This window comes from Cornus florida, unplaced genomic scaffold (genome assembly GCF_030987335.1).
Source record: "Cornus florida cultivar Cherokee Brave unplaced genomic scaffold, ASM3098733v1 CherokeeBrave_3.0.0_Hap2_Chr10, whole genome shotgun sequence".
Taxonomy (NCBI): Eukaryota; Viridiplantae; Streptophyta; class Magnoliopsida; order Cornales; family Cornaceae; genus Cornus; species Cornus florida.
Window position 1 is genome coordinate 40,192,210 of NW_026775580.1, and position 15,160 is coordinate 40,207,369.

The 15,160-nt window shown below is 41.4% G+C and overlaps 1 protein-coding gene across 1 annotated transcript; it reads right to left on the bottom strand.

Annotated features, from left to right (window-relative positions):
- Positions 1-14,040: 14,040 nt before the first annotated feature.
- Positions 14,041-14,451, bottom strand: LOC132277519 (uncharacterized). Its single transcript, XM_059779376.1, has one exon. It carries the CDS (start codon positions 14,449-14,451, stop codon positions 14,041-14,043), a length of 411 nt encoding a protein of 136 aa, XP_059635359.1.
- Between the last annotated feature and the right edge of the window lie 709 nt (positions 14,452-15,160).

Sequence of the window (15,160 nt, forward strand, 5' to 3'; positions counted from 1 at the left end):
ATTTACAAGGCAAAGACTAAAGCTTTCCATGACAAACACATCGTCAAAAAGTCTTTTGCCCCGGGACAAAAGGTCTGGCTTTTCAATTCCCGCTTGAAACTCTTTCCCGGTAAACTCCGGTCAAGATGGGATGGTCCATACATTGTCACTACCGTCTTTCCTCATGGAGCAATCGAACTTCATGATCCTGCAAGTGGATCACTCTTCAAGGTAAATGGCCAAAGGCTTAAGCCTTGCATTGACAGCACAATTCTAACCCGAAAAGTTGAGGAAGTCCCCTTGACGGATCCCATTTATGAGGAATAGTGCCTGCTCTAACTGCGTCTAGCTATCGACATTAAATTTAGCAAAGCAAGGGAATAAATTCTTTCGATGTTCCAAGCTTCTCTACCTTCTTAAATTGCTCGTGCCTTGAAATTTTCTGGGAAATGGTTTCGATAAGCCAAAAATTTGATTTTTCTAAAATGGTCTTCAGTTGTGTTTCGCAATTTTAGACTGGCCTCTTAGACCTTCTTAGCTCTAATTTTCATTCCCGGAAATTTCTATCGCTTTTGAGCAATTTCATAGGACCTTTGGCATGCAACTCATGTGCACAACCTCTCCTTTTCAATGCATTGTTGAATCATGGTTCCTCAAAAAAAAAAAAAAAATTTTCATGCATTAGAGAGAAGCTGCAAGGTTTGAAAATTTTCTCAAAACTTTCCAGGCATTGGAGATGAAATGCAAAGTTTGAAAAATTTTCATCCAGGCATTAGAAATGTTGAGCAATTTGACATTTTTTCCACAAATTTTCTATCCATGCATTGGAGAGGTGTTACATTTTGAAAAAAATTTCCAATTTGATCCATGCATTAGAAAGAAGTTGAACAGTTTTCCAACTTTTTCTAAAAATCCATCCATGCATTGGATTGGAATAATGTGTCAAGTTTCAAATTTTCCATGCATGCCTTGAATTTAGGACTGACATGCAAATTTTCAAAAATTCTCTATGCTTAAAATTTTCATTTTTGAGAATTCTATCCCTTTTGCATCATGTTGAAATGTTTTAAGTTTGAAATTTTCATTTTTGAGAATTCTATCCCTTTTGCATCATGTTGCCAAAAGCTTGAAAATTTTCTTAAACTCATCCATGCATTGTGTGCAGTGCAAAGTCCAAAAAAAAAAAAAAAAAAAAAAAAAAAAAAATTTTTTTCATCCATGCATTGGAATGGAATGAATTTGCAACGTTTAAAAAATTTTTCTTCAGAAATTGCATTCAAGCTTTGTGTGATGTTGTAAAAGTTGTAAATTTTTCCATGCAATTTAAATTCATGCATGCATCAGTAAAGAAAAACATTTCCATGAAAAATTTCCAGAAAAATTTTTTCCATGCAATTTTTTCCATCCATGCAAGCTCATGCATGGCCATGCAACAGCATTCAAGCTCCATTCAAGGTTCAAGCACCACAAATCATGAGCCTGCTGCCTTCATTTAGAGCATTCTAGCTCCCAGTTGGAGTGCTCTAAGCTTTTTAGCCCATCTTCCGCAGCTGCATGCTACTGCCTCAGAATCGAGCACTCGTAGCCCAAGCTTCGAGTGCTCGAAGCTTCACCATTTGCTTGGCCAACTCACTGCTCTCATTTCGAGCACTCGAGCTTCCTCTTCCGAGTGCTCGAAATCCCCATACAACCCACTCGAGCCTGCTGTCTCCATGCAGAGCACTCGCCCTCCCCTTGCGAGTGCTCGAAGACTCCATCCCACTCAGCAAACCTCTCAACCTCCACCACCCTGCCTGCTTGCATGCACGCCCATGCGTGCATGCCACCCCTCTCACCTCATCCCCCCTCCCACACCCTCACCCTCTCGGCCATGCATGCATGCAGGCCCATGCATGCATGCCACCCCTTCCACCCCTCACCACTCCCCTCACCACCCTCCTACCAACCTTCACAACCAACCTCAAACCCTCACACTGCTCAAACTTCGAGCACTCGAAGACCCAGCCTCGAGTGCTCGAACACCCCTTCACACACCCGAGCCCCTCACCCAACTCTCTGCCCCCATTTCGAGCACTCGAAGTGGGCCTTCGAGTGCTCGAACCAAGCTCTCACTCTCCCTCTTTTAAACCCCGAAGCTACCACCTCTCTCTCTCTTGGCTCCAACTTCCCCACCCTTATTGCACCCACTTTTCACCTCTCTCTCTCTACCTTCCCCAACCACCTGCTCGACCCTCTCACACACCACACCAGCTTTTCTCTCCCTCCCACTCACAACCAAGTGCACAACCACCAGCATGCACCACACCTTGCTTGCATGAACATCCAACACCCATCATCCTCGCAGCCAACTCCTCCACCCACCACCTTCAGCATCCACTTGCATAACCAACCCACCTCCATACCTCACCACCCCATCCTCTCACCTCCCTCTTCCTGCCTTCCTTCTTGCTCTCGGATACCCTGACATTCAGGTTTGTGTCCTCTTCCTTAGTTTTTCTTTTCCTTTGTTCATTCATGGTGTTTTACACGGAGGATGGGCTAGTAATGTTGGAGTTTGGTTTTGTTGATGATTTGTTGTTGCTTTGTCAATGCTAGTGCTTGTTTCCTTGTTAAAAATTTTGGGTTTGCTCCTCCATCCCACTCACTTTCCTCTTCTCCTTTTTGTGGTGCACGCCAGGTGTTCGCTGAAATTCCTCAACCAAGTCCACCTCTCTAAATGTCTCGTGCCGGTCCTTCTCGCCCTCCTCGACCCTCTTCAGGTGCCCGTGCTGTCACTCGTGAGCGACCACGTGATCCTTGGGATCGCAAACAACTCAACTACGAACTCTCATTTCCGCTCACGGATGCCTTTGACATTCTACCCACAACTTCGTGGGCTGTCGCCGAATTGACTAACCGGCGTCTGCAACACATTTGCGCACCCCTTGCCAGGGTTGCCTACCCCCGTGTAGTGCGCCTCTTCTACCAGAATCTCCAGTGCCCTGAAGAGCCACCCATTTCTCTCACTACATCCATTGACGGCACCGCCTATGCTTTCACTATGACCGACATCATTCAGGTTTCTGGTTGCCCCATTGAGTGCCCCGATGACATTGTCAATCGTGAGAATCTCCCTTTATATGAGGAGCCGGATACATTAACTGTGGCGCAGATTGCCGCTGCCATTTGCCCTATTGACGATCCTACTCGGCCCCGGTCTTTTATCCGCAAAACCAATCTTCCGGAACGCCTATGGTTCATTGACACTGTCTTCAAGCACAATGTTTGCCCTTTGGTGCACAGCACCGAGCGTCGGAGCCTCTTTCTGCAAGCCTTATATGCCATGGACCAAGGCCAATGGTTCTCCATCCCAGAGCTCATTTGGTCCACCTTTATGAAGTTTTGGCATGATGCTCATAATGCACGGGCTCCGCGAGTTGAAAATCGGAAATTGCCTTTGCCGTTTTTCATCACTCGACTCCTTCAGCACAAGGGTTTCGTTGTTCCTCCCCACGAACCAAGAGGCGACAAAATCAAAATTTTTACCCAGCGCCGGTGGATCAATGTTCTGAGCCATTCTAGTACCCCTCCGCCTCCTGCCCCCCTGTTCATCCACGCTCCACCTCCTCCTCCTTCTGAGGCAGTTTCCACCGCCGCAGCCACTGCGAGGATAGAGCCTTCGGTCGACTCTCACCAGGACCAGGCTTTAATCCGGGCTTCCATTGCCGGTATTCATGCGCGACTAGATCGTTTTGAGCATTCTTTGTCCGCGTGCACTCAGGCTCTGTGTGAGTCTTCTTCACGTGCTGAGGAAGATCGTCGTCTTGCTGCTGAAGACCGCCGTGTCGCCGCTGAGGACCGTCGTTTGGCTTCCGCTGAACGGCGTAAGACTCAATCTCTCCTCCATTCCATCCTCGCCCGTTTACCTTCTGGCCAGTAGCTTGTTGCGCGTGTGGACCTTCTCTTTTGTTTCATCTGTACCTATTTCTCTTGTATATTTTGTTTTCCTTTTAAATTGTAAGAATTTGCTATGTATAGGTTACTCTGGTCGACATGATCCCTGTACAGTTCTTTTTGTCATCATGTAAACTCTTTTTGCAATGCAAGTTCTTTATGTTCTGTTAACTTTCGATACATTCGTTTTCTATCTTTATGCTTGTGCTATTAATATGTTTGTGGTTGTTTCTTTTGGTTCTTCATATTGCTTTCCAGGTTGCGCAGTCTGGTTCAAGTTTGGGGGTTTTTGTCTCCAAATGCCATTCCCTCCCCCGGGTATTGTTGTTCCTTTTATACTCGTTGTCATTTTTGTCTCTCACTTGCATCCATGTCCACATTGAGGACACTGTGTCGTTTAAGTTTGGGGGTGCATCAAGCATTCTTGGCATATTTTTGGTTCCATATTTTTTGCTAAGCAATGATAGTATAACTTGACACTTGTCGGAGATGAAACATATGTTTAATACCTTGTGTATAGAAGCAATTGAAAAATTTTGAAAATAAAGAAAAATTTGAGTTGAAATGATCATGTAAATACAATGTAGTCTGTATAAATGCCTCAATTAGATTCTTGCTGGATTTACACTCTTATAAGCTTCACAATGCACAGATGCACATTGGAAACTTAACTGTGAGGCATGCAACTTGATTGACCTTGACCTTGGCCTAGTTAATCTGATTTGATGAACCTGATAGATGGATACCTTTGGCATGTTTATTCAAAAAAAAAAAAAAAAAAAAAAAAAAAAAAAATAATAATAATAATAATAATAATAATAATAATAATGACCAGTTGACGTTCGTAGCCTTTCCAGCTCGAGCTATTAAGCCCTAGGAGTGTCTCTACACTTAGCACCCTAAAGCCATCTGGTTTGGGAGTTGTTGGCCTAACGCTTGCTACAAGGGTTGGTTAGAAAGCTTAAGGGACTTAAACATTGCACGGTCATTCAAAAAAAAATTAAACTAGTAATAAACATGGTTCGTTGGAGTTCGTAGCCTTTCCAGCTCGAGCTATTAAGCCCTAGGAGTGTCTCTACACTTAGCACCCTAAAGCCATCTGGTTTGGGAGTTGTTGGCCTAACGCTTGCTACAAGGGTTGGTTAGAAAGCTTAAGGGACTTCAGCATTGCACAACCATTCTATGTTTCGCTTATGTGTTGAAATAAATTGTTAACAAGCAACAAAAGTTGTCTTGAAAATAAAATCATGTCTTAGGGACTTCATGTAAAAGGGAATTCATTGACTTGAAAACTTGTACCTTGGAATTGGAAAAGAAAGTAAAAGCCGCATGTTGAGAATCCAATTCACTTTCACTGAAGCTAGAGTTGATTTCCATTCAAGAGATGATAATTGAGTTATTTATATAGACTTTGATGTTGATGCATGTATGTGGAAATGTATTTAGCCAATTTTTGTATCAATGCTTCATATATGCAAGGTAGTTTTCCCAATGACCCCATCTCTAGTTTTTGTCTGTTTCAAGTTGTATTTGAGCTATGTATCTATCTCATTTTACCATGGAGGATATTTTTTGTAGTAGCATGCCCATGGTTGTCTTTTCTTTATGTTTTTCATTGTAGTTTTGCTAAGGGACTAGCAAAATGTAAGTTTGGGGGTGTGATGAGCGCCGAATAATGTATATTCAAGCGCCCTAAATTACATTAACAAAGTCCAGTTCTTAATTATTTTATGTAGATTAACTCCAATTCTATGTTTTTATGCATTTTCAGGTTCATTGGCCAAAATGGAACAAGAATAAGGCCTTGTGGAGTCTTGAGCAACAAAAGGGTGCCAATGCTGAATTCTGGCAGCAGTAGAGCCTGGTCTTTGCTTGCCATTTTGACCTTCCAAACTCGAGAACTGGACTTCCCTCATAACATGAAAGATTTAGAGCTCTGAATCAGCTTTCCAAATCTTCAAGTGGTTCATCATTCGGAGTTCGGAGCAGAGAGTTATGATCTTCACAACAGAGGTGCGCAGAACTGCCTGGCAGCACTGATGTACTGCCTTTCTCCCCATTTTCGACCAACCAGACTTGAGATTTGGGTCTTCATCAAAACATGAAGTTTTTAAAGCACTGAATCAGCTCTCCAAAGCTTCAAACAGATCGTCATTCGGAGTTCGGGGCACAAAGTTATAGCAGTTTTCCCAAAATAGGTCAGCACTGAGCAAGAGGAGCATGTTGCACATTGCACTAAGTTAGAGTGCTCGAAGTCACCAAGCGTGCGCTCGAAAATCAGGCAGAATGCCCTTCGGAAATGGCTCATTTCAGCCCACTTGCACATTGGATTCCTCAATGCCATCTTCCCTCTTTATGAAGTGGTTGGAGGTGTCCCTTGGAGGAGAGAGGGTATGGTTGGAGCATAAAAGGCTACCCAAAGGCCACATATATCATTAAGCTTTATCTTGAGCAAGAGAAAGGAGAGAGAAGAGAGAAGGAGAGGGTGTTCTTGAGTGCTACAGTAGGAGCTCGAAAATGGAGATGAGGATGATGCTTCTTCCTTCTTCTAGCTCACCAATGGGTAACTAAACCTCATCTAGGGAGGTGATGAAACCCCTCCCTTGTAAGCATGTGTTAGTATAGTTTATTTTTGGGGATTACAATGTATTTTTGATAGTCTTTCCATGGTCAAGAGCCTCACTTTTGTTGTAATGAATGTTGAATGTTTTAAATGATTATTGTGAGTTACTCATCTTGTCTTGGATGGTTGCCTTTCTTAATCATATTGCTTGCACTTCCATGGTGACAATGGAAGTTAGATCATGGAATGGTTTTAATGGCATGGAGTTGGAGAACCTAGATAGTTCATGGCTTAGGGTTTCCCTTTGATGGGCTATACTTGATTCTTAGCTTTATGTGCATTCACCATTTAAATTAGGGCTTGATAATCCTTGGCTTAGTAAGCATGTTCTAAGCTACATTTTAGTTTAGGTAGTTGATCATGTGAACCTTTGATGGTTTATTCTTGCCTTTCTAATTAAATGAACTTCTTAAGGATATTATAGCAACCTAGTATTGTTATGTATCATGACTATCATATATGTTGTTTTCCCCTTAAATTAATCTTAACCTAGCATGTGTATAGGGATGGAGGTGGATTCATTTCCCTAGCCTTCTTTACTTGTACTCACTCCCTTAAATTCTTGCAATTTACTGTTTTATGCACTTTTAATTTCCTAGCTTAAGTGACATCCAACAAAACCTCTATACACCCTTCATCATTCTAAGAATGATTCTAGACATTTAGGTTGTATTAGACTAGCGTAGTCCCTGTGGTTCGACTTACCCGACCAATAGCCCTATTTTACAATGATTCGTGCTATTGCGAAGGTTGATGTATGATTGACCAACCGATCACCAAGGCATACACCACAGCGAGCAATTCTTTTCCAGTGGTGGTGTAATTTAACTGAGCATCAGAGAGAGTCTTGCTAGCGTAATAGATAGCATGCGGAAGCTTGTCCACACGCTGGCCCAAAACCACACCTAATGCATAATCGGATGCATCGCACATGATCTCAAATGGAAGAGACCAATTAGGCGGTTTCATGATTGGGGCGGATGAGAGAAGAGTGCGAAGTGCCATGAAAGCTTCCATACAAGCTTCATCAAAATCAAACGGAGTATCCTTGGCAAGAAGATTACACAAGGGCCGAGAGATTTTACTAAAATCTTTGATGAAGCGGTGATAGAAGCCGTCATATCCAAGGAAGGAACGAATTTGATGAACTAAATTTGGAGGAGGAAGATTAGAAATTAACTCCACTTTGGCTTTGTCAACCTCAATTCCCCTTTTTGAAATGACATGTCCTAGAACAATGCCCTCTTGGACCATAAAGTGACTCTTCTTCCAACTTAGAATTAGATTTGTCTCCTTGCATCTTTGAAGTACAAGGGATAGATTGTGGAGACATGATTCGTAGGAGGAGCCAAAGACGGAAAAATTATCCATGAACACTTCTAAGAACTTTTCAACCATATCAGAAAATATAGACATCATGTATCTTTGGAACGTGGCCAGTGCATTGCATAGCCCAAAAGGCATGCGTCTATAGGCAAGGGTTCCGAAGGGGCGTGTGAAAGTGGTCTTCTCTTGATCTTGTGGGTCAATTGCCACTTGGTTATAGCCAGAATAACCATCAAGGAAATAGTAATAGCTTTGGCCGGCTAACCGCTCTAGGATTTGATCAATGAATGGGAGTGGGAAATGATCCTTCCGGGTGGTCGAATTTAGCTTCTGGTAGTCGATGCAGACATGCCACTTGGGGGTGGTGCGTTGTGGCACGAGCTCTCCCGTTGAATTCTCAACAACGATGAGGCCGGATTTCTTGGGAACAACTTGAGTCGGGCTTACCCACTTGCTATCAGAGATGGGGTAGATGATTCCCACATCTAGAAGTTTAATCACCTCTTTCATGACCACTTCCTTCATGTTAGGATTCAACCGGCGTTGGACCTCTTTGGAAGGTTTTGCATCATCCTCCATATGGATGCGATGCATACAAATAGAAGGGTCGATTCCTTTCAAGTCTGCCACAGCCCAGCCAATAGCTTCCTTTTGCTCTTGTAGCACCGCTAAAAGTCTATTTTCTTGGTCCTTTAAAAGGTCCGAAGCAATGATGACCAGAAGAGTTTGATTTACACCAAGAAACACATACTTGAGGTGGGCCGGGAGCGGCTTTAACTCAAGTTATGGTGGAGATTTCAAGAAAGGGACCGGAGGAGTAGTAAAGAGTTGAGTAAGTGGTTTTTTTGGCATCTTCTAAGGGGGAAAGTCCATGATAGCATCTATGTCATGCAAAGAGTTTACTTCTTGGATGGATTGGTCAATATCAAAGTTTGAGAAGTCAAAGTGAGACATGCAAGTTTCCAAAGGATCTTTGCTTAGAATGAAGGGGAGAGATTCTTCGACCACTTCATCTACCACATCGATGAGGAAACAATCATCCTCTTCAGAAGGATGTTGCGTTGCATGGAAGATGTGGAGTTTGACTTGCATATTTTCAAAGGCGATATCCATCACCCCAGTTCAGCAATTAATTGAAGCGTTAGCCATAGCTAAGAATGGCCTACCGAGGATCATGGAAATATGTTTCTTTAGATCATGGACCGGTTCCGTGTCAAGCACTATAAAGTCTACCGGGAAGTAGAATTTATCCACTTTGATTATGCATCCTCAAGAATGCCTCGTGGGTGCTTGACAGATCTGTCGGCAAGTTGCAAGACCAAGGAGGTTGGCTTTAGATCTCCCAATCCCAGCTATAAGTAAACTGAATATGGAATCAAATTTACACTAGCTCCTAAGTCAAGGAGGGCCCTCTCTATCTTGTTGTCGCCAATGACACACAAGATTGTTGGGTCGCCCAGATCCTTATACTTTGGAGGAGCACTGTGTTGAATGATTGCACTCACATTCTCAGTCAATCTTACCTTATTTGGCAAATGATTTTTGGATGTGCGCTTTTGAGTGCATAAATCCTTGAGAAATTTTGCAAAGGGAGGGATTTGATTAATAGCATCCAAGAGAGGCAAGTTGATCTTTACTTGCTTGAAAACTTCCCACATGTCTTAAATTTTGCAATTCTTGTTCCCAAAATGTGTCGACTCTTGGAGACGTTGAGGAAACGGAGCCTTGGGCTCATAAGATGTCTCCATATTTGGGGTGACAAGCTTGGAATTTTTAACATCAGATTTTAGATTTTTAGGAGTGAACTTTGGATTAGAAGAGAGGAGATTTGGATTTTCGGGAGGAAGAACTTTTTCATTGTTTCTTCCATCAACCTTGTTATCCATAACTCGACCACTTCGAAGGGTGGTGATTGCTTGGACTTGTTCATGAGTTGGCCCACTCGGAGGAGGGGTTTCGTCAATCACATGAATCCCTCTAGGATTCTCAAATGGTTGTGCGAGAAGCTTCCCCTTATCTCTTTAAAGAAGTTGGTTCATTGAAGTGGCTATTTGCCCCACTTGATTCTCAAGTTTAGCAATAGACTGAGTATGAGAATGAACCATTTGGAGAGTGGGCTGCAATGATGTCAACAATTACTTATTGGATTCCATCATTTGCTTGTTTAGAGATTCCATCATTTGCTTGTTTGCAACCAAAATCTCATCAGTTGGAAACGGAGGAGGTTGATTAGAGACATTTGGATTTTAAGGGGGACGGTAGCTTGACAAGGCCTGAAATGGCCTACTTTGAAATTGAGAAGGGGGCTGATTTTGATGCCCTTGATTCTGAAAGTTCGAATTTTGTGAGGCAGGTTGCCTCCACGAAAAATTCGGATAATCTGTCCAGCCTAGATTATAGGTATTAGAATAAGGATTGTTTCCAGATCTGGAAAACTTCGCATTTACTTCCTCATGATTGGGATTAGGAAATTGCTCCGGTGTGGGGCAATCTTCCGAGAGATGGAAGGGACTCATGCATGATGCACACACTGTACTTGCCGAGTTTTGAGAGAAAGAGGAAGAGAGATATGGTGCCATTAATTGATAAAATTTATGAGCTATGGCATCCACTTGAGAAGATTCTTCCCTCATTGTTTTTGGTTGACAAGGATTGGTGTTCATAGCATTGGTTGAGATCGGAGCCCTATGAGAATTATGTTGCAATGAATTTTCACTCAAATTCTTGAGTAAGGTCTAAGCCTCGTCCGCATTCTTAGACATGAACATTCCTCCACATGAGGAGTCAACCATGAGTCTATGTGGTTCAGTTAAACCATCATAGAAGGCTTGCACTAATTGCCATTTTAGAATTAGATGGTGCGGGCATTTCCTAAGAAGATCTTGTAATCTTTCCCAAGTCTCATGGAGTTGTTCTCCATCAATTTGAGAAAAACTAAGAATGAAGAGCCTCATTTGATTGGTTTTACTCACTGGATAATATTTCTTTAGAAATTTTTGTTGTAATTGGGCCCATGATGTGACGGAGTTTGCAACAAGGGAGTTTAACCAATACTTTGCCCTATCTTTCAAGGAGAATAGAAATAGACGTAAGTGGAGTGCATTCTCAGGGAAACCCCTCATTTTGATGGTAAAACAAATTTCAAGGAATTCATCAAGATGCTTATAGGGATCCTTATTGTCAAAGCCATGGAAGGATGGAAGCATTTGAATTGTATTAGATTTGATTACATATTGAGCGGCTTTAATATTTGCATCACTATACAAGAGGGAGAAGCATAAGTGGTAGGGATGAAATGGTTCCGAAGAGTCATGGGAACCACATTTGAAATTTCAGCCCCATTATTATTGATTCCCTCATTCCCTAAATTTTCTTCATTACTGGCCATTGTATTAAATTCAAGTTCAATTCCTCTTATGTTAGCAGATTCCCTAAGGTTTCTTCTAAGAGTCCTTTCAAGTGAATTTATGTCAACTGGCGAGTCAATAGTCGATAAGGAAAGTGATCTACGGCCAAACATCAACAAAGCACAACACAATCAAGACAACAATGCATCACCATAACCTCCACATACGATGTTCCTGTTCTCCTCAATTATCAAAGACAGAAATTAAATGGCCAAGACAAGGACCGATGCTTTGCAATATAAAGAAACAATAAATAGCCTCGACAAAGGCTTCACAATTAAGCATATCTAATCTAAACACATACATGATATTCACAACTTTGAAACTAGAGCTTTGAAAACTTACCTGAAGTCGTCTAGACTTACAAATTTGCTAGCTTCCCTCAGCAAGCCTTGAATACCTAGAATCTCACTAGAATACTTGAAATATAAATTAGTCGAAACCAACAAGAAAATATCTACAAGATCACAATATTCACAACCAAACGAAAGTTAATCCTAGAACCTCGGTTGCAAAACCGATCGTCATCCCCGGCAATGGCGCCAAAAATTGATCGGTTGTCAATTATACATTAACCTTTGCAATAGCACAAATCATTGTAAAATAGGGCTATTGGTCGAGTAAGTCGAACCACTGGGACTGCTAGTTTATGGCAACCAAGGTGTCTAAAATCACTTTTAAAATGATGAAAGGTTATATAGGTTTGTTCAGTTGTCACTAAAATGAGAAATTTAATTTGCATAAATGATAAATGACAAAGAGTTAAAAAGTTAAAGATAATGTAAAGGGGCTAGGGAAGTGAATCCACTACCAACCCTATACACATGCTAGATAAAGACTAAATTGGGGATAGACAATATATATACTGGTCATAAAATATATAGCAACGTCTGGTTGCCATATCATTGTCAAGAAGTTCATTAAATCATAAAGCAAGAATAATCCATCAAAGGTTCATAATTTGAACTACCTAAACTAGGGTGTAGCCTTAAACATACTCACTTAAGCAAGGATTATCAAGCCCCTAATCAAATGATGAAGCACATGAAGTTAGGAATCAAGCATAAACCATCAAAGGGAAAACTTAAGCAATGGACTATCAAGGTTCTCTATCAATATGCCATTAAAACCATTCCATAACCTTATTTTCATTATCCCTATGAAAATCCAAGCGATATGATTAATAAAAAAAACCATCTAAGACTAGATAATTAACTTAGAATAATCATTTATAGACATTGGAATCCATTACAACAAGTAAGGGGCTCTAGATCATGGAAAGACCAAAAGTATACATTATTATCCCCAAAATAGAAGCTAAGCTAAAACATGCTTACAAGGGAGAGCTTCATCACCTCCCTAGATAGGGATTTAGTTACCCATGGATGCAAGGAATGAAGGAGAAGAAGAGTCTCCACCCTCCATTTTCTCACCTTAAGCAAGCTACAACTCAAAACCTCCAAACATTACTTTCTCTCTCTAAAACTTGGTCCAAAGTTGAGATCCTTCATAATACATGCTTCCCCCCTCATATCTAGGCAAAATCCTTCCTTCAACCACTAAATTTCGAGCACCAACTCCCTATAAACAATTAGAACCACACAAAATGCATAGGGGACAAAATGCAACTTGAAATTAGGGGCAAGTGGTCTGCTCTCTGCAGATCATTGGGTGCCCGCAGGGCGCTGGCGAGCGTTCGCGGGTGCTTAAGTCTCAAAGGAGGCTACTGGAGTGTTTGGCGGGCACCCACGAGAATGCGACGGGCGCCCGTGGTGTTGGATAGCAGGGACCGGCGGGGCTATAGCGGGGGCCGGCGGGGACAAGAGGCTACTGGAGTGTTTGGCAGGCGCTAACCATTTTGATTGGTCTGGTGACATGGCCGTCATTTTTAATGCAATGCCGCAAAATTCGCACACATGCTGACTCAAGAAACTTGGCTCAAATAACGGTCCCCAGCAACGGCGTGTCAAAACCGCTCTTTTAATCATATTCGGGGGAACCAACCTAAAAGTAGACGAAAGCAAACAAATAAAGCTAAACTATACATTATTATCAACTGATGGACTTGACTAATGCAAATAAGGGCACTTGAATATGCAATATTCGGCGCTTATCAATATATCACAAATCTCATCATGCATTTAAAACTCAACTTAAAATAAAATGAATCATGATGACCTTATCCCCAAACTTAAACTGTACATTGTCCTTAATGTGCAATAAGAATAATGAAAAATGATGGAAAGAGTATACTATGATGGCAAAAGTCTATGAAGCCTGGCAATGATCCATTATGAAATAGGTCGCCCCCAAACTTGGATACAAAAACCTACTAACTCACATTAAATATCAAATGGGATAAGAATCATATATTCCAAAACAATATAGAACACGATGCAAAGAGATATGAGATGAAACCCTTATAAGAATGAAAACATGCATAACTATGCAGAAGGGCATAATGGGAAAACATTTATATATATATATATATATATATATATGCAAAAAAAAAGGCTATTGCATATACAACCTACAAAATGAAATGGACAGAAGACACATCATGTCTCAAGTGGGCTAAGTTTAACATCTCTAGCAAAACGAAATGCTACTTTGAATTTTTATTTTTATTTTAATATACAATATGGCGTCTAGACGCAAGTATTGACGTCCGACACGGGATGCCATGGCTTGCGCGCTGCGAAAGCCATGCTTGCAGCAGGGAGCTAGGGGCATAACTAGTGTTTAACGTTGCTAGAAAGACGTGAAATACTCTCAATCTTCAAAGTAAATGCGATCCACCAAGAGATCAGATTCCACATTTCTTTGAAGAGCTTGGCCATCAATGTATGGTTTAAGCCTTTGACCATTAACCTTGAAGGTTCCTTCATCTTTTAGATTTTGAAGTTTAACTGCCTGATAAGGTGAGACGAAGATGATTAGATAAGAGCCTTCCCATTTGGTTCGAAGCTTTCTAGGAAAGAATTTGAGCCTAGAATTGAATAACCAAGCCTTTTGCCAGGCCTCAAAGGACTTTTTCACAATATGTTTATCATGAAATGTTTTAGTCCATGCCTTGTAGATTTTTGAACCATCATAGGCATCATTTCTCAATTCTTCTAGCTCATTGAGTTGGAGCAAACGGTCCTTTCCAGCCTGATCAAGATCAAGGTTGAGCCTTTTCATTGCCCAAAGTGTTTTGTGTTCTAGCTCAACCGGAAGTTGACAAGGCTTCCCATAAACAAGTCTATATGGAGACATGCCTATTGGAGTCTTGCAAGCTGTTTGATAAGCCCACAACGCATCATTCAATTTCCTTGACCAATCTTTTCTGGTCGGATTAACTATTTTCTCAAGAATATGCTTTATTTCCCTATTAGATACCTCAACCTACCCACTTGTTTGGGGATGGTAGGGAGTGGCCACTTTATGTGTGACAGAGTATTTCAAAAAGAGTTGCTTCAAAAATTGATTACAAAAATATTTTCCTCCATCACTTATCATGACCCTTGGCATACCAAAACGAGCAAAAATGTTTGATTTGACAAATACAATTACCACGGAGTGGTCATTCATTTTGGTAGCATAAGCCTCAACCTACTTTGACACATAATCAATGTAACAAGAATGTATTGAAACCCATAAGACATTGGGAATGGTCTCATAAAATCTATGCCCCATACATCGAAGATTTCAACTACAAAAACTGAAGTTAAGGGCATTATGTCTCTCTTTGACATTGATCATAACTTTTGGCACCGAACACTCACCTTGCAAAAGTTATAGGCATCTTAGTGGATAGTAGGCCAGAAGTGCCCCACTTTAAAGAACCTTCAAAGCGGTCTTTTTCCCACTAAAATGTCCACCACAAGCAAGTGTGTGACAAAACACAAGG